Below are 27,961 nucleotides of genomic sequence, written 5' to 3'. Positions count from 1 at the left end.
GGTTCCAGATTCCGTTTCTGTTCCATGTCCTGTCTTGATAGTGTAGCCGGCCAGAGATAAGTGGAAGAGGAGAGAAGAGAAGAGAAGAAGAAGAGAAGAGAAGAGAGGAGAGAAGAGAGGAGAGAAGAGAGAAGGTTTGCAATGTAACAGTACTGGCGGCGCCAGTGTTTATTTTACTATATATAGGGCGACAGAAATAACAAGGGAAAATACCCTTGTGCCCCTGAGTACAATAACAGACATAACAGAAATAAAAAACGAAATAAAAAACACTTTAATTAGCCAAACAGGCCCTAACATCTACAACGAAGTTATTTTAACATTATTCCAACACTCCCCCTCAAGTTGGAGCATAGATGTCAATCATGCCCAACTTGTCACACAAATCTTTGTGCCGCACATGATGAAGACCTTTGGTGAAGATATTTGCAAGTTGCTCTTCCGAGCTGACATATGGTGTGCACACTTCTCCACTTTCAAGTTTCTCTCTGATAAAATGCTTGTCCACTTCAATGTGTTTCCTCCTATCATGCAGAATTGGATTAGCAGCAATATTGATGGCAGCTTTATTGTCACAGTAGAGTGACGTAGGATTGCTTACTGCGAAACCCAGTTCACCTAACAGATTTCTTATCCACATGATTTCCGTAACCCCATGAGCCATCGCTCTATACTCTGCTTCAGCACTGGATCTAGCCACCACACTTTGTTTTTTGCTTCTCCATGTGACAAGGTTTCCTCCTACAAAGGCACAATAACCACTGGTAGACTTTCGGTCATTGACTGCTCCTGCCCAATCTGCATCAGTATATACTTCCACTTTTAAGTGACTGTGTTTCTGGAACAACAAACCAGCTCCAGGAAACTTCTTGAGATATCTCAAGATCCTCTCTGCAGCCTCAAAGTGAGTTGTCCTCGGGCTGTGCATGAATTGACTAAGGACACCCACTGCATAGGCAATATCAGGCCTGGTCATAGACAAATACAAAAGTCTCCCCACGAGTCTCTGGAACATCTTTACATCTTTCAAAAACTCTCCCTGACTGTCTCCCAGATGGTGATTAGGTTCAATAGGTGAATCATATGGTTTTACCCCCAACTTGCCTGTATCTTCTAGTAGATCTAGTACATACTTCCGTTGGGAAATAAAGATGCCCTTGTGAGAGCGGGCAACTTCAATTCCAAGAAAGTATCGTAAGGAGCCTAGATCCTTCACCTCAAATTTAGTGGCTAAGAATTTTTTTAGTCTCTGGATTTCAGCCTCCCAATCTCCTGTGATCACTATGTCATCGACATACACAATAAGAGCTGCAATTTTACCTTCACCTCTTTTTACAAACAGGGTATGATCTGACTGGCATTGTTTGAATCCCATCTGTTGGACTGCTAAATGGAACTTACTAAACCAAGCCCGAGGTGATTGTTTCAACCCATATAGGGACTTTTTTAACCTGCACCTTTTGTTCACTGCCTTTGGCACAAAACCCTGGGGGTTGGGTCATGTACACCTCCTCTTCCAAGTCACCATTCAAGAAGGCATTCTTGATGTCCAATTGGTGAAGATCCCAGTCAAGATTTGCTGCCAAGGAAAGGAGAATCCGGATGGAGTTCATCTTCGCTACTGGAGCAAAAGTCTCTGCATAGTCCACTCCATATACCTGTGTGAAGACTTTTGCTACCAGTCTAGCCTTGTACCTTTCAACAGTTCCATCAGCTTTGTGTTTCACTGTGAACACCCACTTGCACCCCACTGGTTCCTTCCCCTCAGGAAGATCTACCAACTCCCACGTACCATTTTTGTGTAAGGCATCAATTTCTTCCTGCATTGCATCTGTCCATTCAGGTTTTGACAAGGCTTCTGCCACGGTCTTAGGGATGGAAACACTATCCACAGAAGAGAGAAAGGCACGGTACGAAGGTGAAACATGCTCATAGGACACAAAGTTAGAGATAGGATGATTAGTGGTACAAGATCTAACACCCTTTCTCTTAGCAATAGGAATATTAAGATCATTGGGGACAGGTGAATCAACATTTAAAGGAGCAATGGGAGCAAGTGTACCTGGCTGATGAGACGGATCTGCCTCGGGTGAATCCGATGATGTTGGTTGCATAGTGTCCGGCTCCACGGCTCTTGAACTCTGCTGGCTCTTATGGCGACGATGAAAAACCCGGAACGGAGGAGGATCGGGTAAAGGAGGTAGTTGAATCTGAGTCGTCGCCTGTTTCTCCTCAACCCTACTCTCCCCTTGAGGAGAAACCGAGAAGAACGGTTGACTCTCAAAGAATGAGACATCAATGGAAACATAGTACTTGCGGGCAATGAGATCATAGCAACGATACCCCTTTTGAGATGAAGGGTAACCAAGAAAAACACAAGGAATAGCTCGAGGGTCAAGTTTACCACGAGTAGGTGACAGGTTGTGGACAAAACAACGACACCCAAAAACACGCATCGGAATGGTGGACAGCGGGGCTGTAGGGAACAAGAGCTGATGTGGGGCCTTATACTCTTGTAGCCGAGAGGGAATGCGATTGATGATATATGTCGCACACAATACTGCATCCATCCAGAACTGTTTTGGCACATTCATATGAATCAGCAAGCCACGAGCAACTTCGAGAAGGTGACGGTTTTTTCGTTCAGCCACACCATTTTGTTGGGGTGTCTTGGCACAGGAGCTTCGCTGAAGTGACCCACTCGAAGCAAAGAACTTCGTGAGATCACTATGGAAATATTCCTTTGCATTGTCCGACTGGAAAATATGAATTTCCGTTTGGAACTGAGTGAACACCATGCATTGAAAATCTTTCACAATTTGTGGCACTTCATCTCGAGATCGCATAGGGTAAACCCAAGTGTATTGAGAATAATCATCAATCAAAGTAACAAAATACTTATAGCCAGCCGCAGTAAGTAGAGTAACTGGGCCCCAAACATCAGAATAAACAATATGAAATGGAAATTCAGATCTTTTATTTCTTAAAGGTAAAGAATTTCTACAATGCTTACTCAACTGACAAGTTTGACACTGTAACTGACTCACTGACAAGGACTCAAACAACTTTGGGAACATAACTTTTAATGACTCAAAAGAAAGATGACCTAAATGACTATGCCATAAGTAGGCCTGACTCTCACTCGACGAACTTGTGGATTCAGTCGCCACTAGACTAGCATTATTCTCCAACACGTAGAGACCATCCACCATGCTTCCTCTACCAATCGTCTTCGCCGAGGTCAAATCCTGAAACACACATGAAGACGGAAAAAAGGTGACTGAGTAGTTCAAAGAGTGAGTAATACTACTAATGGACAACAAATTAATAGGTAATTTCGGAACATGCAGGACATTAGGAAGAGTAAGGCCAAGTGGGAGAGATATGGTGCCTCGGCCAGCTATGGTAGAAAAAGAACCATCAGCCAGTCTTACCTTATCTCTCCCAGAGAGAAGGTTATATGTCTGGAACAAATTTGACTTATCGGTCATGTGATTTGAGGCTCTGGAGTCAACAATCCAAGGTGAATCAGTAGTATGAGATGACACATGGAAGGCTGTGGCATTACCTGATGTAGACGCAAATGAGGTAGAAGGAGTAGGCCCAGAATCCACCTGGCGGAGAGTCCTACCATACAATTCCAAATGTTCACGGAAGGAGTTGATAATATCTTCCTTAGGGTTAGAACCGGGATGTCTCTCCTGAGTTACGGAAGGACTAGTCTCTGTCGATGCCATATTAGCTGAGTTATACCTTTTTTGATTCTGCTGGCCTGGTTTCTTGCCCTGATACGGTGCTGACTTCCTTGGGCGTGAACACCTTCGTTGGGGGATACCTTTTCTCCGTATCAGGTATAACCCTCTCCTACTCCTTCTGGTTCAGATCTGGTTCAGTTTATGGTTCAAGAATGATCCTTGAAAATATGATTTTCTAAATAGGGAATGCAATTCCCAGTTGAAGGGAGAGAAAAATTTTGAAATTCGCCCCCTTATTCCGCAATCTTTGGGCGTCCATACGATGGATCTCTCATCCCTTCAATATTCTCCCAACCAAGAATAAGATGATGATGAAATTCTTCCCATAATCCTTCTAGGGTTGCAAAATAAGTTGCAACTGTCATATCTGCTTGTCTCAATGCAGCAATGTCTTGGTTTAGCGTATAGATTCTTGCATTGTTCTTTCTCTGTCCATAAATTTTAGACACTTTCTCCCAAATCTTAGCAGCAGTGGGAAAGTGTTGAACAGTCCTGGCCACTCTTGGAGTCATCGAAGCAAGCAGCCAGGACATAATAGTAGCATTTTCCTTACACCATATTGCGTACTCCACACCACCCTCCTTAGGTTCCTGCTTCTGTCCATCTAAATAACCCGTAAGTTCCCGGGAAGTAATGAAGAGCATGGCTGAAACAGACCATTCTCTGAAGTTATATTTGTCCAACAATACACTGGTGATCTGCAAGCTGTGCAGATTTGGGTTTTCCAGATTAGAAGACCTCCCACCAGCTCTATTATCCTTAGAAGACACTTCTCCTGATATTGAAGACATCTCCTTCCTCTTACAGTGATCACAATTGAAATCTCAGTACAAAGAACACGATTTCAGACTTAACGAAGTTGTTACAAGTCTGAGAACCCCCTGTAACAGGTTTGAAGCACCTCTGTAACAGTTCTGAAACCAAGAACAATCCACCCCTGTACTGTACTGAACAGTTATGGGCTGGGCTTTGACTTTTGTTGTCGTAGTTGTAGCCGAGGGCAATACCTCTGTGGCACCTCTGGTGGTCGAACCTAGACTGTGACCACCCTTACGATCTGTACTAGGACTGTCTAACTCAGTCCTTCCACCTAGATCTGTTCCGCACAGATCTCTCTTAGTAGCCGAATGGCTACTACCTGCTGCAGGATTTCTAGTAGGGCATCAGCTTCTGGAACAAACTCCCCTTGGGCCCTACAACCAAAGAGAAACCCTAGATACAGACCTTGCTGTGTTCTACGGTCAGCCCTAGGGTTTCTTCACAGTGGTCGAGATAGGAGAGAAAAAAAAAAGGAATAGAGAAGTGGAGAAAAGAGGCGACTAAGAAGAAGAAGAATAAGAAGAAGAAGAAGAAGAAGAAGAAGAAGAAGAAGAAGAAGAAGGGAGATCTGAGAATGACGGCTTAGTCACTTCAGCCGGCCCTAGAATCTTATTTAAGTATTCACAATGTAATGTTACAAGAAAGGACTAGAATGCCCCTGATTAGTGATGTTACAAAAAGAATAAAAAAAGTTTAGGCCCAATAACTAAGGCCCATAATAAGCTCAAGAACTTAAAACATAAATAAGACTAACATAAACACTAAACCAATTGAACCAACAGATATATCCGCCCACACTTGTGTAGGAATTGGGAGTGGTTGTAGCAGACCTGCTGGACAATGGGTATCAACCTTATTTTTCTGGCAAATGACGCATTCAACTATGAATTTTTGGACCGAATTCCGCATGGCTTTCCAATGGAATTGAGTGGCTAGTCTTTTGTAAGTGCGCAAAATCCCCGAGTGTCCTCCTGCTGGTGATGAGTGGAACACTTCAAGAAGCTGCTGAATATGGGCTGAATCCTGTGGTATCACCATTCGACGTTTATACAACAGCAAGTTATTCTCCACTGTGTACCCTGGGTGGCTAGTAGGGTCCTCTTGGACCTGTGAACGCAGCTTGCGCAGTTGTGGGTGTCTTTCAGCTTCTTCTCTTAACTGACTCATGATGGAACACGTTGGGCCTGTGAGAAGTAATGGAAATAGTTGCGGTTGGCGTGACAGTGCATCTGCCACCTTGTTAGTGTGCCTTGCCTTGTATTCAATGACATAATCGTAGCCGAGTAATTTGGCTATCCGTCGCTGCTGTTTCGGGGATAATACGGACTGCTCCAACAAAAATTTCAGGCTATGGTGGTTAGTTCATATGATGAACCTCCTCCTTAGAAGGTAGGGTCGCCACCGCTGAACTACAAGAACAATTGCTATCAGTTCTCGTTCATATACTGACTTGGCTCATTTTTGTGCTGTCAATGCTTTGCTGAAAAACGCTAGTGGCCTTCATTCTTGCGTGAGAACCGCACCTACTCCTTGGCTTGACGCATCACATTCAATGATGAAGTCCTTTGCGAAATCTGGAAGTGCGAGCATCGGTGGAGATGAGACAGTTGTTTTGAGTGTCTCGAAGGCCTGTTGGGCCTCCCTAGTCCAGCAGAACCCATTCTTCTTAAGTAAACTTGTCAAGGGGGCAGCAATCAGTCCATACCCTCTGATGAATCGCCGGTAGTACCTTGTTAGACCCAAGAAGCCCCATAACTCCTTAACACTTTGAGGTCGGGGCCAATTTATCATGCTTGAGATCTTTTCTGGGTCTGCTGCTACAATGCCGTTTTTGACTACGTGCCCTAAGTAGTGTACTTGAGTCTGTCCGAATGCGCACTTTGACTCCTTTGCAAAGAGTTTATGAGTCCTTAGTAGTTCCAAGGTGATTTGTAGATGTACTAGGTGTTTGTCCCATGTAGCGCTATATACAAGTATATCATAAAAAAAACTAGTATAAATTTGTGCAAATGGGGTCGAAATATGCCATTCATAAGTGCTTGGAACGTAGCTGGAGCATTGGTCAACCCAAACGACATGACCAAAAACTCATAATGCCCCTCGTGTGTACAAAAGGCGGTATTGTGGATGTCACCCTCATGGACCCGATTTTGATGATATCCCGATCTCAGGTCTAGTTTAGAGAATATTGTGGCCCGGCCGAGTTCATCTAGTAGTTCATCGATTACCGGTATGGGGAATCAATCCTTCACAGTAATGTTGTTTAGGGCCTTATAGTCTATACAAAACCGCCATGTCCCATCCTTCTTTTTCACAAGTAATACCGGCGAGGAGAATGGGCTATGGCTGGGTTGTATAATTTTTCTATCAAGCATATCTTGCACTTGTCTCTCAATTTCTAGTTTCTAAAAATAGGGGTAACGATAGGGCCTTACATTTGTGGGTGCCGTTCCGGGCAGCAATAATCATGGGCACGTTTCGGTGGTAGTTCCTTAGGCTCTTGGAAGATCACTGAAAACTTCTGAAGTAACTGTTGTAGTTGTATGTGGGCTTCTACGGATTTGTTGGAGTTACTTCCTTGGGCTAGAATTGACCCGTTCCAGTGGGAGTCTATCTGTATTAAAATGATTGCGCTGGGTCTGCTGCCTATTTTCTTAGGGTGGCGGGACTAATGGGTCCTGGATCCTTGGACATCTGTCCTTGAATATGCATGTGTGAGTTGCCCACTTGAAAGTCCATTGTAAGACGAGCCCAGTCACATATCACCGGCCCTAGTTGCCTTAACCATTGGACTCCAAGAACTACATCTGCTCCACTGATTTCCAGGGGATGTAGATCTACCTCGAACTCGTGTCCTTGTATCTTCAGTTTTAATCCTGTGCATGTACTGTCGCACATCAAATTGCTCCCATTAGCTACGTGCACCCGGAATGCTGTACATGGTTGGACCGGAATCCCTAGTTGTTTAACCAATGTTTGGGTAATGAAATTAGTAGTCGATCAAGACTACAATAAGTCTTGAATCAAAAAGAAAAAAGGTTTTGATGGAGAAAAGAAGAAGAAGAAGAAAGAAGGAGAAAAGGAGAAGAGAAGTACACAAGGGTTTTAGAAAGGAGAGAGAGGGGCTGAATTAATGAATCTGCCGCCCCACTCTTAATATTTATAAGTTTACTAACTGTAGAAAAAAGGCAGAATTGCCCTTAATGCTTACATGACAAATAAACTAATATAATAAGCTGAAATAAGAAGCTGTCTGAAATAACTACCAACTACCAGTGACATAACTAACAAAGAGTACATGCTGTGCTGTCATACGAACACAGTGGGGACCACATCCGTGGGTCCCACATCAGTGTTCTCTACAAAATTGAGAGTGCTGTCACTGTCTATAAGAACCGCTACATGGCGCCCTTGTACCAGTCCGGTTACTCTCATAGTTTGAGAGGAGGCAAGACCGGTCAAGGCTTGCAGGGATACTTCCGGATATTCTTTTGTCCATTGCCCCCATTCTTGGTTGTCCACTGGCTCGTCAATGTCTGCTGATTCCCCGACGTTTTCAGTTTCGGGCTGAAGGAAGAATACTTGCGGGATCTTACAACGATGGCCCAGTCCAAATTTGTCTCCACATGCATAACAAAGGCCCTTTTCTCGTCGGGCTTGCATCTCAGCCCAGGTTAACCTCTTGGGTGAGCCGGGGCCTGAACCAGAGTTGGCTTCCTTGCTTGTGATTCCTACTCCTGGTCTGGACTCCGGTTTACCCAAGATTCCCAGTTTTGGATTCGGTATACTTGGTCTGACCGCAGCTCCCAGGGGTCGATTAATCCTTCTTGCCCGATTCAGTTTGTCTTCATGGAGTCGAGCTAAGGCTGCTGCGTCAAGAACGGTGGTGGGGTGCATGGCTTTAACCTCCAGCCGCAGTTCTTCCTTGAGTCCACCAACAAAACTGTTGACCAGTGTGTTTTTTGGCCACCCTTGCACGCGCACAACTAACCTTTCAAACGCCATCTGATAATCTCGGACGAAGCCGGTCTGTCGTAGCTTAGCGAGGCTTTCATCATAGTTTTTGAAAGTCGAGACTCCAAATTTCATGGTTAAGGCATCGGTGAAGTCCGCCCATGTACTCTTGGGTGCCATCGCCGGTACCACTGGTACCAGATGATCGCCTCTCCTTTCAGGTGTGCGGAAGCTAGTGGAACACGATCAGGTCTAGGCGTATTGTGGTAATCGAAGTACCTTTCGGTCCGCAGAAGCCAGGACGTGGGATCCCCCCTGCGAAGATGGGAAACTCGATTCTTGCCGTTCTGGTGTTTCCTGATCCGCTTTGATGACTGGTGTCACTACGTTCTTCTTGCCTTTCCCGATTCGGCACTGGTGGTGTCTGTTCTAGTCGCCCAAGCAAGGACGCAAAGCTCTCTTTTATTTCTTTGACGTCAGCCAATAATCTTTGCATTTCTCCTTCCATGTTGTCGACCTTGTTCTCCATCGTGAACGACCTTGTGCTCGGCATCTCAGCTCTGATACCAACTTGTTAGGTAACTGCCTAACTCGGGGCTTTTCGAGGAAGCCTGCCTCTTGAAACGAGAGAGAGAGAGAGAGACTGAATTCCCAAAATCAATACCTCTTCTGGCTTCCTTCCCTTAGTTTGTTCGAGTGGTTGGCTGTCAGTTACACTACTTATAGGCTGATGTTGCTTTTCTTGTACACTTGTCCCTCTGTTCCCCTTATTTGTGTCTTGACAGATGTTACGATCCATTTGTCCCATGTTGGTAGTATGGGATGCTAATGTGAGGTATCCCACATCGGTAGAATGGGATGCTGTTGTGGGGTATATATGTGCTTGGGTTCCCTCCCTCTAATAGCTAGCTTTTAGGGATGAGTTCTCCTAAGTTACGTATCAAATGGTATCAAAGCCTACACTATGCCTCCCAGTTGCAATCGTGCGGCGCAGGTGGTGACATCGGTATTGCAGTGTTCGGATGGGACTAGGTGGACTAGTGCAAAGCCAGCCTGCGTGAGCGCCGGGACTGCGGAAGCGTGGTGGGATGTTACGATCCATTTATCCCATGTTGGTAGTATGGGATGCTAATGTGAGGTATCCCACATCGGTAGAATGGGATGCTGTTGTGGGGTATATATGTGCTTGGGTTCCCTCCCTCTAACAACTAGCTTTTAGGAGTGAGTTCTCCTAAGTTATGTATCACTCTCTCTCTCTCTCTCCCAAACTTATTTATAGCAAAGCAAAAAAAGAAAAGCTTCATTGATGAAAGAAAATAGAGAAATTTAAGAAATGGATGGTTAGGAGGGCACCCCAACAGAACAACAAATATCTCTAACACTGGTTCTGTATGCAATATGTATCGCCTACAAGCAAGGTTCAAAATATCGATACGCCCGATATTCCGGTAGGGGCGTATCGGGTGTTTCGATACTCGTTTTTTTACCTTTTTTTTTTATTTTTTTTTCAAAACTGGTCCAGGGGAGACGGTCTAGGACCCCTCTATCCCCTGAACCGGTCAGATTCCCGATACACCCACTGTAGGGGCGTATCAGAAGGGTCCCAGAACGATACGTATCGGCCAATACGGGCCGATACGTAACGATACTTTGAACCTTGCCTACAAGTATTATGGATGGGCTAGGAATCCGATTCAAGAGAATCTCTGTCAGCATCTTTGAATTCAGGATTTGCCCTTATCTAGTTAACATCAAGGGATCCAGTGTGTACATATTCTTCTGTGCTTCTTCTATTACTTCTTTCTCTTTCTTTGAAATATTCTTCTATTTTGTTCTCTCCTTTAAGCCCCGTCAGATTGTGAAAGGAAGCCAAGACAAAAAAAGGCAGTAAAAGATAGTGAAAGGAAGATACTTCAACAAATATTCATAAAAAAAAGATACTTCAACAAATGTCCCCCTTTTATTTCCATAATGGGTGGACCAAAGAACAAATATTTCATGAGAATGTGTAAAGCATAGCCCAGACAAGAAAGCCATACAAATCCCACTATTCTACAGTGGACAAACAAATGGTGTACATTATCCTCATAATTGTTGCACATAACACACATAGTAATCATGCAAAAACCCCTTTTCTACAAGTTGTCCATAGTCAAGATGCTAACTAGGGAAAGCAGCCAAGCAACGTCTCCACTTGGGTGGAATTTATCACCTTATGTACCCCTCATGTTCAAATTGTTCACTTGATTTTCATCAAAGCCTTGTAAAATGGCTTTACTTAAAAAACAACCATCAGTAGATTCCTTTTTACCATCTTGCATATGGTCATGACCAACTAAATTTTTATGCTTTTAATTGATTAGCTCTTGATCCTTGATCTCTTTCTAGCAATGTTTTTTTTCCTATTTTTATTGTCTTGTAAAATGGTTTAAAAACAACCATCAGTATATTCCTTTTACCATCTTGCATATGGCCATGACCAACTTAATTTTTATGCTTTTACTTGATTAGCAATTGGCACATGATGCTCTTACTAGTAATCCTCACCCTAGCAGTTGGCATACATCTCTCTCAATCCACTCACTTCCCTTTTGAAACTCCTTCATAAATACAATCCACCTTATCTAGAGGAGTATTAAAGTTTGAAGCAACATGTGGTTAAAGTAAGAGAGTACTGGTGGTATCTAGTATTAATTTTCTTTTTTTTTTTTAATTCTTTACTATTTATTCTTGACTTCCGTTTAACCTAATATTTCCCCTAATGGGTATCATCCTCCATTTTCTTAGTTTTTTAATTTGGAAATTTATGGTTTAGTGAGGGGTCATCATGTGAGAGGATGCTTTTAATTGTTGAATTAAAAGCAATAACAAGATGTGATGTTTGATGGGTTTTATTAAATTTCAAATCAATGTGGATCCCTCCATATGAAGGTGTCATTATATATCATGGTTCACAACTTCGATATCAAGGGACATTTTACCACACGGAGATGGGGGAATTTCGGGAATATTTTGCGAAGATATTTGGAAAATCTAAAAATCAGGGAAATTTTCTAAAAACATGGAATTAATTAATAAACCTTCAAGGAATCATTAGAAGTAAAATTACATGTTTAAGGATAAAAAGACCATAGCAAACAATTGTATAAATCAAATAAGAGAGGAATAAGAGACTCGTATCTTTCTCTCTATCTTCCTTTTAGTCTTTTAATAATCTTCTCTTTATTATGCATGTTACTTAGTTTCCATTTTGACTTTCGCCTTTTATGTTACCATATGTTTTAATTAGATTCAGAGTCCTCTTTTGTAATCATGTGACTTTTTTCTTTCTCTTTTGAATTATAGTGACTTAATAAGTGAGTCATATCAAAATAATAAGCCAATTATCTAATAACCAAATCCCCAATTGTTCTTTTAGGAAATGATTTAAGAAAAATATGTTGATTTTGATGAAATATTGGAAAGTTTCTAATAATGTTATAAAGTTTTACACATTAAATATATAACGTATCAATGAAGTCTGACATATTGAAAAAATATTGGAGATATTAGGAAAAAAGATTCTTGAAAAATTTTGTATTGCCACTTAGCAAAATGGGTAGATTTTGTAGAAATTTTGCCAACGTGACGATGACTGTCATGGGACAGTCCAATTGAAATACATGAAACAGCAAGATGTTTAAAATAAGTACTTTTTAGGTAGACTCTATTCTCAATGCTAAGATTGAGAATATTATTGGACCATAAGATGGGACTACTATGGTGAAGTATGCTAGCCAAACTTTTTAGATGTCTTTTCTGTTATGATACCATAATAAACCTTAATTTTCTTTTTCTGGAGGAGGTTGGCACATCCAAACCTGCTATTTTTATTTTAATTCCTTAGTTATTTTATGTGCCCATAAATCTCTTAACTTAAAGAACATGCTGTGCAATTCATGTTATTACCACAATCTCATAAGGTAAGATGATTAAAAGAAGTTAATGAATTTCAGCCATCCAACTATTTAAAAATTTATAATCTTGTTTCTTTTTATTAACTTTAGAATAAGATATAGTGCTTCCACAAACCTTTAGGGATCATTATCTTAAACCCCAATATAATTTAGTACTAGATTCGTGGGTCACCTGAGTACTTATATGTTATATTGGTGGTTATTTTTAGGTAGGCCTATAATGGGAGGTTACAGGCTAAAAATTTTCGGTCTAAGACCAAATTAATGATGAAAAGAAATATTATGAATGCTTCAATTTAGACTGGATCCAACCAAAACAATATTTGCTTGTTTACGATACTAATTAGACATCTACCTATTCTACCAGCCTTAGCTTCCATTGTCCCAAGTCTACAAATGATAAAACGTAAACAGTTTTAACAGTAAGAATATTATGAATATATTTTACCATTACATTCTTCCTTCACATGCCCTCTTTATCACTCCCCTATATTTATATAGAGAAGATGGGCTGAATGGCCCATAGGCTGTTTATTCTTTCTTACCTTTTATATTCCTTTCTGTAATGGGCCTTATTCTGGGCCCATCCTTTCTTATGTTGTATTCTTTTAATTTCTTGCCCAACTAAGGGCCTCCATGTAATTATTCAAGTTTAACTTAATAAAATAGTGTTAGGGTGTAAGAGAAGAGAGTAAGGTTCGAAACTCTCATTCTCTGAACCCTTATTGCCGCCATCTTCTTCTTCACCTTCTACTCCATAGAAGAAGCATTTTCTGCTGTTCCTTTTTGATTTCTGCATCTATTCTAAACAGTCCCCCATTCCTAAGGTCTGTTTTTCTTCTTGGTATCAGAGCAGGCCTGAACTTGGCTTGGGCTCTCATGTGGGTGTAGTCCAGCCGACTACATGAGAGTGTTCTAGGGCTGGAAGCTTCAGCTTGTGTCGCCTGATTCTGGGAGGTCATTGGAGATTGAAGAAAGTGCCCAAGATTCAAATCTCTTGGAGAGTGGTTTGGTGACCAGGAAGAATCAGAGAAAACAGGTCGGTTTCTGATTTGGAGCTTAAGTCAGAGATTGTAAGTTGTGCTTAGTTATTTCTGGGTTATTTTTTTTGTTGTTTTGTTCTGGACTGTTGAAGTGTCCGAAGGTTCTTTGAAAACTGTACAGCTATTCAGCTGTTTTTAATCTGGTTTAACCCAAAGATTTCTGGGTTGTTTTCATTCCTTTTCTGGACTGTCAAGTTGCTGAAATACCTTTGGATTCAGTGCTGCGGGTTGTTGCTTCCTTGAGTTGTTTTTGGGCACCTGTACAGACTATTCCTGAGCTGTTTTTTCACCTTTTACAGTGGAGTCTTCTCTTCTGCCCACACTACGTTTGTAAAAAGGCCTCTTCATCAATACGGACTGTTCTTTGCTCTTTTGGGGTACTTTTTGGTAAGTACCTAGAATTTCTGTTTAGAAAAGGAGCTTGGACTGGGTGCACAGTGTTTGAAGGTTTTCTGATTATTTCTTGAAGGCCGAACCAAGCTGTTTAGTGTCTCATGTAGTCAACAAGGTGCTACTTCAGTCTTGGTTCTCACAGCTTCTGGGTGTGATTTGGTTTCGTGTATTGCTGCTTTGAGGCTGGTTTAACACAACCCTTGCTCATCCTCATTCAGTACTTTTGTTGAAGTTGGTCGAAATCTTATTTGAAGTGTTTAAAGGGATGGACTCCTCAGAGATTTAAAATAAGAATGTTGCTGAATTCGGACAAGTTCAGGGGGCTCCAGTTGATTCTTTATTGACTGTGACCACAGTCAAGCTGGATGGAACTAATTATCTGGCATGGTCACAATCGGTAAAGATTTATATATGCAGTGGAGGAAAGTGGGGCTTTATCTCCGGGAGCAAGAAGGCTCCCCCAGAGGATGATCCATCCTATGAGAAGTGGATGTAAGAGAATTACACTGTTATAGAGTGGTTTGTAAACTCAATGTAGCCATAGATTAGCCAACACTATCTATGGATGAATTCAGCAAAGGAAATCTGGGACAATGTTGCAGAAACCTATTCCCAAAAACTAAATGTGGCTAGAGCTTATAAATTGAGAAGTGATGTAAAGAATTTAAGACGGGGAGAAACCTTTAGCTGTATACTTCTCAACCCTGAAGTCTTTGTGGCAAGAAATAGACTTAATAGAAGCTGTAATCTGGGACACCACCAATGATGTAGAGACCTACAGGAAACTGGTTGAAAGAAACAGAGTGTTTGAGTTCTTAACCGGACTAAACCCAGAATATGATATTACAAAACAGAATATTTTATCTAAGGAGAGTGTCTCATTGTCACAAGCATATGCATTGGTGAGTAGTGAAGAGAGCAGAAGGATTGTCCAGGTTCAAGGGACTGGTATAAGTGATTACTTTGCTAATATGGGAGTGAAACCCAAAGGAGGTGCAGGGACTTCTAGTGGCTCTGGAAAGAAAGAGGTATGCGAGTACTGCAAGAAGCCAAAACACACCAAAGACAAGTGCTGGAAACTACATCCTGATCTTGTTCCCCTTCGGTTTCAGAAAAAGCATGATAGTAAAAGGGCAGGGAGTGCAAATGTGGCTGCTGGTCCAGATAGTGACAAGTACCATACTGAAGAGATATCTGCTTGTGCACAGTTAGCAACCATTAAAGTAGAATATGAAAAGTTTGGGAAGATGATCAGTCATCTAGAGGGTGTGACTTCTTCTTCCAACCCTTCAGGGAATTCAACCTCTTCTGCATTTGGTCATTCAGGTATAAGGGCTTCTGCCAATCATGCATTCATATCTGGTAATCTCAAGATCCCTTGGATTATCGATTCAGGTGCTTCTGATCACATGACCAATCTTTCTACCTTGTTTGTTTCATATGACTTGCTTCCTGGACGTGATAAAATCACCCTAGCTGATGGTTCTCTTGCCCCTATTTCTGGCAAGGGAACCATCAAGGCTACAGATTCTTTGTTCCTACCTTCTGCCCTTCATGTACCTAGACTAAATACAAGTTTGTTGTCTGTAAGTAGTTTAACTAAGTCATTAAACTGTTGTGTAAACTTCTTTCCTTCCTACTGTGTTTTTTAGGATCTGGAGTCTCAGAAGGTGATTGGGAGTGGCCATGAGGCGAATGGAATATACCTGCTTGATACTCCGGGACAATGCCCTGATCAACCTGGGAATGTTGCTTTTGGGTTTGTTTCTTCAGAGTCTATTAGTCGAATTATGTTATGTCATTTTCGTTTGGGTCATCTTTCCTTTTCTGCTTTGAGTCATTTATTCCCTGAACTGTTTAAGGGAATTAGTTTGTCCAGTCTTCATTGTGAATATTGTGAGTTGTCAAAACATTGTAGAAACAATTATCCTTTGAGTAATAAAAGATCTTCTTTTCCTTTTAATATTGTGCACACTGATGTGTGGGGGCTTTACCACTTACCCTCTATGGGTGGCTAGAAGTATTTTATCCTGTTTATTGATGATTTTTCTCGGTTCACTTGGATATTCCTGATGAAATCCCGTGATGAAGTTCCAAGACTCGTGAGACATTTCCATGAATTTGTTCTAACCCAGTTTGATACCAGGATTAAAATTTTCAGATCTGACAATGCAAAAGAATATTTTGAGAAGAACTTATCCTGCTATCTCTCTGATATGGGGGTTATCCATCAAAGTTCCTACAAGGTTTTGGGGTGATGCTGTTCTCACTGCTACTTACCTTATAAACCGTATGCCATCCAGGGTTTTAGGGTTTAAGTCTCCCTTTAGTCTCCTTCATCCGGACAAGGACATTTTTCCTATTCCTCTTCGTGTCTTTGGCTGCACCTGTTATGTACATATTTCAAGTGTCCAATGGCATAAATTTGAACCAAAAGCCCACAAGTGTATCTTCCTTGGTTATTCCCCGACACAGAAGGGTTACTGTTGTTTTGATCCGAAGACTGGCACTCGGTATGTCTCAATGGATGTCACCTTTGATGAGCTTTCTTCCTTTTATGGTTCCTCCCTGGAAGGACATTGTCCAAAGGGGGGGGGGATTTGTCACAGGTGTTTTCTCTTCCTCTTCCTGTCCCAGTTGAGTCTTTTGATGAGTCTATTTCTCCTTCAAATGAATCAAGGGAGGATCAGTCATTCCATTCTCCCTGTCTCAGTGTTCTCCCCCCTTTACCTCCTCGTCCTATCTTCAATCCCAAGGTGTATCAAAGGCAAAGATCCAGAAATGAGCAGGTTGTTTCCCCTACAACTCATGAGCCTCATGCACTTCCAGTTACAGATGAGACAACAGGTACTGTTTCAGCCCCCTTGGAGCCATCTTTCCCTAATCTTGATATTCCCATTGCTATTAGGAAAGGAAAACGGAAGTGTACTGCACATTGCATTTCCAAACACCTTTCTTATAGTCTGCTTTCCCCTTCATACTTTGCCTATCTCTCTTCTGTTGTCTCTAACTCTATTCCCAGGTCTGTGTCAGAAGCTCTAAATATTCCAGAATGGAGGGATGCTATGAGATCCGAAATTGATGCCCTACACAAGAATGACACTTGGGAAGTGGTTGATTTGCCTTAAGGGAAGGATCCAGTTGATTGCAAGTGGGTCTTTACCATCAAATATCAGGCTGATGGCACCATTGAGAGGTACAAGGACGGGCTGGTTGCAAAAGGCTATACACAGACATATGGGATTGATTATTTGGAGACCTTTGCACCTGTTGCCAAGATGACATCTGTGAGGGTTCTTCTATCTCTAGCTGCTCACTCTGACTGGCCCCTTTATGAATTGGATGTAAGGAATGCATTTCTGAATGGTGAATTACATGAGGAGGTTTATATGTCTCTTCCTCCAGGGATGTATGGAACAGATATGAAAGGAAAGGTATGCAGGCTGAAGAAATCTCTTTATGGACTAAAACAATCCCCTAGAGCATGGTTTGAGAGATTTAGAACTGCCCTTGTTAACTTTGGCCATGTACAAACACAGTCTGATCATACTCTTTTTGTGAAGAGGAGTGGACCTTTGGCAGTATACCTCATTGTGCATGTAGATGATATTGTTGTGACTGGTAATGATGTTTCAGGAATTCATGATCTCAAATCTTTTCTCCATACAAAGTTTGAGATTAAAGATTTGGGGGAATTGAGATACTTCCTTGGCATAGAAGTTGCTAGATCCAAGGATGGGTTTCTTATCTTCCAAAGGAAGTATGTTCTTGACTTGCTCTCTGAAACAGGGAAGATGGGTGCTAGACCAGTTGCTACTCCTATTGATATGAGTAATAAACTCTTTGCTTTAGATGGAACATTGTTAAAAGACAAAGGAGTTTTCCAAAGACTTATTTGAAAACTTCTGTACCTATGCATGACTCGGCAGACGTTGCTTATGCTGTTAGTTGTATCAGCCAATTCATGCATGCTCCCCGAGACACTCATATGGCAGCAGCAGAGCAAATCCTGTGTTATTTGAAGGGCTCCCGGGAAAGGGAATTCTGTTTGCCAAGCATGGTTATATGAAACTTGAAGCCTATACTGATGTTGACTGGGCTGGAAACATTGATGACAGAAGATCTACTTCTGGGTATTGCAGCTTGGTGGCTGGTAATATTGTTTCTTGGAGAAGCAAGAAACAATCGGTTGTTGCTCGATCTTCAACAGAAGCAAAATACAGAGCCATGGCACATGGAGTTTCTGAACTATTGTGGCTAAAATCATTGATGGAGGAACTGGGGGTTGAGCATGACTAGCCAATGATGTTATACTGTGATAATCAGGCCGCCATCAACATTGCTCACAACATAGTGCAACATGATAGAACTAAGCATATTGAAGTCTATAGACACTTTATTCGAGAAAGAGTCTCTTCGGGTGAAGTATGTCTTCCTTTCATCACCTTTGAAGGACATTTAGCAGATTTTCTCACCAAGGGCATTCCCAAGGCAAAGCTTCAGCATGATACTGGCAAGCTTGGCATGATTGACATCTATGCTCAGCTTGAGGGGGAGTGTAGAGAAGATGGGCCGAATGGCCCATAGGCTGTTTATTTTTTCTTACCTTTTATATTCCTTTCTGTAATGAGCCTTATTCTGGGCCCATCCTTTTTATGTTATGTTCTTTTAATTTCTTGCCCAACTAAGGGCCTCGTAATTATTCAAGTTTAACTTAATAAAATAGTGTTGGGGTGCAAGAGAAGGGAGTAAGGTTCAAAACTCTCATTCTCTAAACCCTTATTGCCGCCATCTTCTTCTTCACCTTTTACTCCATAGAAGAAGCATTTTCTGCTGTTCCTTTTTGATTTCTGCATCTATTCTAAACAGTCCCCCATTCCTAAGGACTATTTTTCTTTTATTTATACACAGACAATCCTTAAACAAAAAGCAAGATGAGACAATGGATTGCATCCTGATTTCTTCACAATAGTTTTTCCATTTCCTTTTAATACTATTACAGTTAACCATCCTTTGGCATTTATTTTATAGTTTTACCCCTTTAGTGATTATGGCACTAAGTTTTGTTAGCATTCCATTTAATAGTCTTCTAACTGATTATTCTCATAAATACTATATGAATATTATGCCATTAAGTAACACATTCAATGTTTATGATGTTTTCTCCTCTCTGTCCTTTCAAATCCTGGAAATTCATCTTTTGCTTCTATATTTATTTCTTTTTTAGTAATCATTTATTTACCTATCCATCATTTTGTTAATAAATTTCCAAATGATTCCTTTATATAACTGTTAAAGGAAAGTCACGGCAAGAGTTTCTCTATGTACTTGTTCTCATTGGAGTTTTTTGTAAAAAGAAAAAAAAGAAAAAGAAATTGATGCAGATATTTTTGTCTAATAGGTTTCATGCTTGATATTTGATGCTTGTCATATTTTATAAATACAAAACTAATAATTTCAAGTAATGTATTTTTTTTTAATTTCCTAAGAATACCTGGATATGCAACTGCACAGAATGGAATGGTGAAACAGGATTCGTGTAGCAATTATCAAAAAAAAAAAAAGCAGGATTCATGTAGCCAACCTCATATAGTTGGGACAAAGCTTAGACGATATGATTTTATAATAATACTGATGAATATTTAGAAAAATACAATTAAATTTATATTAATAATTCAGTTTGTCTGTAGATATTTTTATTAGAAAAGAAATATTTTATATTTTTTTCTTTAGATTGTAATGTATTTGGAAAAAAATTAATTTTGTGATAGTAAATATGCGAAATAAACCTTTCCAGAAACCAATCTTCTCTCTTATATCTCTTTTATTCTAAATTCTTATCTTATAGTTTTTTTCATTTCCTGCATGGCATATAATACATGAAAATCTGTTAAAAGATTTTATTATTAATTATATTTATTTTATTAAAAGTATTAAAAATGTGGGTTTTGACTAAGAGGAGTAACAGGGAGAAGGGGAGAGAGATAAGAGATAATGGCATGAAAATTAGCTATATCTTCAATTTCTAAGTGAAAATTCCTAATAGTTGCCTCTTAAAATTTGTGCAATATTTTATCAGGTCAATATCTTTACTTTCTGTAATTTAATAATATGCTTTAGTTCTTGTTAGAGTGAGCCGAATAAGGGCAGTTTAGTCTTTGTACAAGTAATTAGAGACTAATTACTATTAAGGGGTCGACTGATAGGGTTAACCCATCAGATTCGACAGTCCCTTCATTTTCCTTCTTCTTCTTCCTCTTGCTGGTTCGGGTTACTGTAGCAGCAGTCGAAACATGGTATCAGAGTGAGGTTCCTGACCTACTTCAGTTCGTGAACATCTCAGCAGTGTTCGTGACCTCTCTTTCTTCGTTTCTGGGCTGTCAATGGAGAAAACTGGTTTGTCCTAGGTCTGAAACATCTCAGCTCGTCTCTCTCTGCTGCGCATAACCTTCATTAAGAAAATGACTTCAGCAGTGAATGGTTGGTTGAAACTCTCAAAAGAAGGTCGGTTATTTCTTCTCCTTGTGCTGCTGGTATTTCTGGGTAGAAAATCTTCAAGAACCTGCGAGTACTGATCAGAACCTAGAAAACTAGGTTTATTGTTATCCTAGTTCTTGGAGAAAATCCCAAGAACGGGCTGTGTTTACAGTAGCCGAATGGTGTAAGGGCTGTTGTAAGTGGCTGAATGGTGTAAGGGCTGCTGTAAGTGGCCGAATTGTGCAAAGTGTATTGCAGTGACCTAGCTGAGTTCTTTGTGGTCGTGTAGTTCCCTCTTAAAGGTGTTAAACAGGTCTGTACCGGGTGTAACAGATATGACTATGTGGTGGTGCTTGTGATGCACAATCTTTGTTGAGTGGTTGTAAGAGGACTTGCATGTGATTAGTAAGTGTTGAATTGATGTTTATGTGGTTCATGGTGTTGTGAAATCAGTAGTGGTGTGGACAAGAACAAGGCTTGTGTACCTATTATTGTGCTTAGGGACTGCTATAGGTGCTGGAACATCAAACTCCTAATAACAGCACTCAGTTGGTAGCTGGGAATTCAGGTTAGAGCAGCGGTGAAAGAGTATCATGGCAGCAATGGGAGATGGGTATAATGATCAAAAACCTAGTGTGGTAGTTCCCTCTGACTATCTAGGTGTACAAATGACCTCAATTAAACTGAATGGTGAGAACTATGTTCCATGGGCCAAATCAGTAGAAGTTTTCCTCAAGGCAAAGAGGAAAGTGAAGCATGTAAAAGAAGATAAACCACCGGCTGACTCTCCAGGGTTTGATGATTGGGAACAAGAGGATGCTCAAATCATGACCTGGTTATGGAATAGTATGGAATCAAAAATTAGTGCCAACTTCATGTTCCTAGATACGACTAAGGATATATGGGAACATGCTCAGAAGCTGTATTCTGGACAAGATAATACTACAAGGGTATATCAACTTTATCAGGAATACTTTGATTTGAAAGAAGGAAACAAAACCCTAGAAGAGTACTATGCCTGCATGAAGAATCTCAGAAATGAACTCAATGTCTATCATCCCCTCATTCCAGATGTTAAAGTTCAGCAACAACAGAGGGAACAACTAGATGTCACAAGGTTCTTAGTGGGGTTGAAATCAGAGTATGAACTAGTTAGGGCCCAAATATTGGGGGGCTCTACCCTTCCTACACTTGAGGAAGTGTTTGCTCGGCTTCGCAGGATTTCTTTGGGACAGACAGAGAATCCCACACAATCTGATAGATCAGCTTTTGTGACAGCCAGAGGAGGTGGACGTGGTACGAAAGGGGGAGGACATGCCTCCCGAGGAGGTCGTGGTGGTTCCATATTTGGCCATGGTGGTGGTCGTGACTTAGGGGGAGGCCGTGGCAAAGGAAAGAGTAACTCTGCAAGGAAATGTACCCATTGTGGGAGGGAAGGACACTCGGTGAATTTCTGTTATGATCTACATGGCCTTCCTTCTAAATGGGCTAATCATGTTGTAGCTGGGGAGGTTGATATCAGTGATAGTAAACCGGCAGACCTAACTCCCTCCACATTTACATCTGCTTCTGAGAGGGAGATGGTAAGTGTACCGCGTGATGAGTATGAACAGTTCCTTCAAACCTCTTCACAGCATACCATTGCTACTCTGGCCCACTCAGGTATTGCTTGCATGTCATCTAAAACCTCTCCTTGGATTATTGACTCTAGAGCCTCTGATCACATGACCGGGACTCCAGGTGTGTTCTCTTCTCTTTCTGAAACTTCCACATCACAAACTGTTACACTTGCCAATGGTTCTTCATCTCCCATCTGGGGTGTTGGTAATGTTGACATGGCTTCTCTTTCTTTATCATCTGTTCTATATGTACCTAAGTTTCCCTTCAATCTTATGTCTGTTAGTAAATTAACCAAGACTCTTAACTGTTCTGTTACCTTATTTCCTTCCTCTTGTGTTTTTCAGGATCTCAAGACGGGGAAGAAGATTGGTGGGGGGCATGAAGCTGGTGGATTGTATTATCTTGACGGTGGTGGATCCTCAATTGCTCTTCAGACTTCACTTATTCCTCTACAGTGGCATTGTCGACTGGGACGTCCTTCTCTCAAGGCACTCAAAGATATTAATTCCGTCTTTGAGTCATTTGTCAGTTTTACAGTGTGAGTCATGTCAGTTTGGAAAACATCGTCGTGTTTCCTTCAGTCCTGGAGTTGAAAGTCGTATGTTGAGTCATTTTTCTTTGGTTCATTCAGATGTTTGGGGCCCGATCAACATAGAGTCTTATAATGGGTACAAGTATTTTGTCTCTTTTATTGATGATTGTTCAAGGATGACATGGATTTACTTAATGAAAGAAAGAAGTGAATTATTCTCCATTTTTCAAAAATTCCATGCTGAAATACATACACAATTTGGTGTTCCAATCAAAGTTCTTTGTTCAGATAATGGTCGTGAGTACTTTCTTACTTCGTTTCAACAATATTTAGAACAACATGGCATTATTCATCAAACCTCATGTGCATCCACTCCTCAACAAAATGGGGTGGCTGAACGAAAGAACCGTCAGCTCCTCGGAACTGCTCGGTCTATTCTTCATCATATGAGTGTTCCTAAATGGTTTTGGAGTGATGCTGTACTCACTGCATGTTTCCTCATTAATCGGATGCCCTCCTTCATTCTTAATGGTCGGTCCCCCTTCTCTATCTTGGTCCCCACTTTATCTCTATTTCCATTAACTCCTCGTGTCTTTGGCCGTGTGTGCTTTGTTCACAATCTGAGTCCTGGAATAGACAAGCTAGATGCACGCTCCATTAAATGTGTCTTTCTTGGCTGTTCTCGGACTCAAAAAGGGTACAAGTGTTATAATCCCATTACTCGGAAGTGCTATGTCTGTCCTGATGTCACTTTTTTTGAGTCTGTCCCCTTCTTCTTAGGACCTGATGCACCTTCGTCTCCACCCTTACTTCCTCTTCCTCTTCCTGTCAGTGATCCAGTTCCGGATGTTCCTGTTGGAGTAGACTCATCACCTCATCCAGTGTAGATCACTACTGAACGACCACCGATCCGGCAGGTGTATACACGTCGAACGATACCGGCCCCTCCTTTAGCTTCTACCTTATCTGCGGATCCTGTAATGCCTCCTGTTGCTGAACCCTCAGAACTTGACCTACCCATTGCCTTACAGATAGGTAAACGCAGTTCTACTCTCCATCCCATTTCTAATTTTGTTTCATTATTTCGCCTTTCCACCTCACATCGTCAGTTTGTTTCACTTTTGTCATCTATTTCCATACCTAACAATGTCCAAGAAGCTCTTAGTTCACCTGGGTGGCGGCAGGCAATGGAGGAGGAACTCTCTGCTCTTCAACATACTCAAACGTGGGAGCTCACTACTCTCCCACCTGGTAAGCATGTTGTGGGTTGTAAATGGGTGTATACTGTTAATTACTTGCCAGATGGTAGTGTGGAGCGTTTGAAGGTCAGACTTGTTGCTAAAGGTTACTCACAGCTGTATGGAGTGGACTACATGGAGACATTCTCTCCGGTAGTTAAGATTGGCTTTGTTCGCGTGTTAATTTCCTTGGCAGTTATGTATGATTGGCCTCTGTTTCAGCTTGACATAAAAAATGCCTTCCTTCATGGTGACCTTGTGGAGGAGGTATATATGGAGCAATCACCTGGGTTTGTTGCTCAGGGGGAGGATGGTAAGGTGTGCAGACTGAAGAAGGCAATTTATGGGTTGAAACAATCACCGCGTGCTTGGTTCGGGAAGTTTAGTGAAGTGGTGAAGAATTTTGGAATGAAGCAATGCCAGGTTGATCACTCAGTGTTCAGCTATGACTTAGAAGCTGGAAAGATTTTATTAGTGGTCTATGTGGATGATATTGTCATTACTGTCAGTGACAAATTGGGGGTTGACAAACTAAAGGAATTTTTGCAAAATCATTTTCAAACAAAGGACCTTGGGACATTGAAGTATTTCTTGGTTATAGAAGTTGCCAAGTCAAAACAAGGTGTAAATCTGTGCCAAAGAAAATATGTTCTTGATCTACTGGAAGAAACAGGACTGTTAGGTGCAAAACCGGCTGAAACCCTTATGGAACCAAATGTTAAGTTGAGCAGTGATACAGGGGAAGTATTTGAAGATCTTGGAAGGTATAGACGACTAGTGGGGAAGTTGAACTATTTGACTATCACGAGACCAAACATCTCCTTTGCAGTCAGTGTGGTGAGCCAATTCATGCAGAACCCTCGTATACCTCACTGGGATGCAGTTCTTAGAATTGTAAGATATCTGAAGGGAGCTCCGGGCCGTGGGCTAATGTATAAACCAGGAGGAAAACTTGAAGTAGTTGGGTACACAGATGCAGACTGGGCAGGCTTAGTGTATGATAGAAGATCTATTACAGGCTATTGCACATTTCTTGGAGGAAATCTTGTGACGTGGAAGAGTAAAAAGCAGATTGTTGTGGCTAGAAGCAGTGCTGAAGCCGAGTATAGGGCCATGGCACACACTACCTGTGAATTAGTGTAGTTGAGGAATCTCCTACAAGAAATTGGGTTCCACATGGATAAACCTATGAAATTGTACTGTGACAATCAAGCTGCACTCCATATCTCATCCAACCCTGTTTTTCATGAGAGAACGAAGCACATAGAGGTTGATTGCCACTTTGTGAGGGAGAAGGTTCTTGCTGGAGAGATAAGCATAGAACATGTGGGCTCGGGTGATCAGTGGGTAGATTTGTTTACAAAAGCTCTAAGCTCAGGGAAAGTGAACTATTTATGTAACAAGCTGGGATTATATGACATATATTCTCCAGCTTGAGGGGGAGTGTTAGAGTGAGCCGAATAAGGGCAGTTTAGTCTTTGTACAAGTAATTAGAGACTAATTACTATTAAGGGGTCGACTGATAGGGTTAACCCATCAGATTCGACAGTCCCTTCATTTTCCTTCTTCTTCTTCTTCTTCTTCTTCTTCTTCTTCTTCTTCCTCTTGCTGGTTCGGGTTACTGTAGCAGTAGTCGAAACAGTTCTGATGTATAGGAGACATTTAATCTTCACCTAGGCATTGCCTATATCCATGGTTATTGCCTAGACACTTTGGTTACATTTTCATTTAGTTCGTGTAACCTTCGGGTATCTGGTTTCTCTAATATATTCAAGGTATGACCAATGTGAAAAACTAATTGCTTGTCGACTCTCTGTTTGTAACTGGGAACTCCACTGAACTAGTTCTCCTTAGTGTCATTTCTTCTAATTTTTCTGGTGCATACTATTTTCTCCTGTTATTAGCTCAGATTTTTTTTTGGTCCAAAATCATCATCCACGCTTGGGACTGGAAGTGTAAGACAAGCTCACACTAGTGCCTAGCCGCCTAAAACACAATACCAAATGCAACTTGAAAAATACTTGCTGAGGATAATGCTTTTGTTTTCTCTGGTGAAGCACAATGTTGCCAAGTTTTGCTCTTTGGTTTTCCTTTGCATCATAAGCTATTCTTTGGCAAATGCTACTTAGAAATTATTACCAAATTATGCATTATTTTTTATTTTTGTCACAGCTCTGTATTAAATCTTCTGATAATGGCGGCAAGCTGCTGCACTGTGATATCTGCCTTCAACCTTATAATCTTCAATGCAATGAATCCCCAACTGAGGTATTTTTAATGTGCACAAGATGAACAAAATATTTGCTTATTACATGTGAAGCTGGTGATATATTCATGTTCCTTTTTTTCTGCAGTATATTGCTCATCAGCAATGGCTATGCTCTGCTTGTGCTAAACAAGAAAACTCAGGAAAGTCTCAGCAACAGTCAGGGACAAAAATGGAAAGGAAGGATATTGAAGGATCTGAGACAAGATCAATAGACCTTTGTTCTCATAAAGGGCTTTCGATGAGGAAATCCATTGAGGATGAACACAGGAATGAAACAGGTGGCGCCTTTCAAAATGTTGCATCCTCTGAAAGGATTTCTAATTACATCCAGATATGTTCATGCTCAAATATGTGCTCTGAATCCACCCACAAGAGTCCACAGACAGAAGCAAGTTCAAATACTCTAGTGGTAGACATAGACACAGAAATCAACATAAATTCTGTATGTTTAGACTCAGAAGGTGAGAAAAATGCCAGCTGTGGATCTCCAAGTTCCTCCGTGCTGAAGAGAGTTGATTCAGAAAGCACTGATTTTCTCTCGAAAGATAAGTCCAATTTACTGTGCACTAATACACACCTTAAAAGGAAATACAGTGCACCACTAATAACTTTCAGTCGAAGAGCCAAAAGGAAGAGGCATGTCAACAACACAGAGGCACCAAACCAATCGACAATCGAGGAAAAAAGGTTTTTAGAGAACGATTGGTGTAACTCTAGATCAGATGTAAGCTCTTCTCACGAAGGAACCTCTCAAAAGTGTAGCTCAGTAGATCAGCAGAATGCTTTAATAGTATTAGGAGAAGGCCCTGATGTTAGCCATTCAGTTGTTAAAAGAAAAGATAAGGTATGCTAAATTGTTAATTTGCTTTGCTTAGCAGGTTCTTTTGCACTAGTTTCTGAGGTGCTACATAGGACTTCCTTTCACTTAATTCTATTTGGGAGATTGGAGAGGGGCCAAATGTTGATTATAACCTTTGGTGTTCCTGTTAGGCTGTTAGTGTATCATTATGCATTAAACAGTTACCATTTTGATACTGCTGTTTCTTTAATTCCTTTTATTTATAGGAGTCACTTGGTATTTTTCTTTTGCTCATATTAGTGACCACTATGAACATTTGAAAATTGAAATGCAGAAGAGTGAAATAAAGAAAAGTTTTCTGTTCTGTCAATATGACTTTTGAGGCTTGCAGCAATGGGGCTTCTGAAGGGTTTACCTTGCAGATCCTGACTGTCCATTTGGTAGAGACATTCTAGGTTAGCCACGTTGACAGCAGATGACTGGTTAAAGTATTGGAATTTGGGGTTTCAATAATAAAAGTTAAGTAAATTGCATGTGCTGGAGTTAATTATTGGATTGTAGGACATAAATGTAATACAACCTTTTAGAAGAGAACAATTGATTGGATATATGAAGTGAATTGTAGAAGATGGTCAAAAAATGATGGATAAGTAAACGAAGTGAGATGGATGGAGTAAGCTCCAATAAGAAAATTTCAGTAGAACAGAAGTAGACAACATTAGCATCAATTCAACCTGTTTCTCTATTACAAGAGGCCCTATTATAGACTTAAAAAATTTTATGTTCCTACTTTGGTTAAAGAAGGTACAGAAAGAAAGTCCTAAAAAATTAAAATGTCTAAAAAATCCTTTTCCCATTACCAGCCCATACCCTATAAATAGTATGGCCATATTACTTTTTCTTAGATTGGTAACTTCTTTAGTGTATGTAAAAGAATGTGATATATACAGTGAAAATTCCAAGCACCCGAACGTTGTAGGTTAGTCATGCTATCCACTACATATTTCTTTTTCTTTTTAGATTACAAATTTATCATTTCCCCTAGGAATTATCCCCTAATATAAAATTCTTCTGTTGATTCCTTGCTTAGCCAAAACTGTCATATA

At 40.8% G+C, this 27,961-nt stretch overlaps 1 protein-coding gene across 6 annotated transcripts in view; it reads left to right on the top strand.

Moving 5' to 3' along the window:
• The window catches only part of LOC104587900 (uncharacterized), a 55,936-nt gene that overhangs the window by 18,991 nt on the left and 8,984 nt on the right, over positions 1–27,961 (top strand). For 3 of the 6 annotated variants that reach the window (XM_088894745.1, XM_010245672.3, XM_010245671.3), the window contains 2 exons: positions 25,960–26,055; positions 26,142–26,900. In XM_088894745.1, coding sequence (XP_088750871.1) covers positions 26,226–26,900 — 675 coding nt within the window. In that variant the 5' untranslated portion in view covers positions 25,960–26,055; positions 26,142–26,225. Of the gene's footprint in view, positions 1–22,361; positions 22,556–25,398; positions 25,839–25,959; positions 26,056–26,141; positions 26,901–27,961 lie in introns of those variants that run through there. The other 3 variants (XM_088894743.1, XM_088894741.1, XM_088894742.1) reach the window with 3 other exon arrangements.

This window comes from Nelumbo nucifera, chromosome 1, assembly GCF_055504915.1.
Source record: "Nelumbo nucifera cultivar China Antique chromosome 1, China Antique-T2T, whole genome shotgun sequence".
NCBI classification, from domain to species: Eukaryota; Viridiplantae; Streptophyta; class Magnoliopsida; order Proteales; family Nelumbonaceae; genus Nelumbo; species Nelumbo nucifera.
This window is presented reverse-complemented; position numbering and strand designations above follow the sequence as displayed.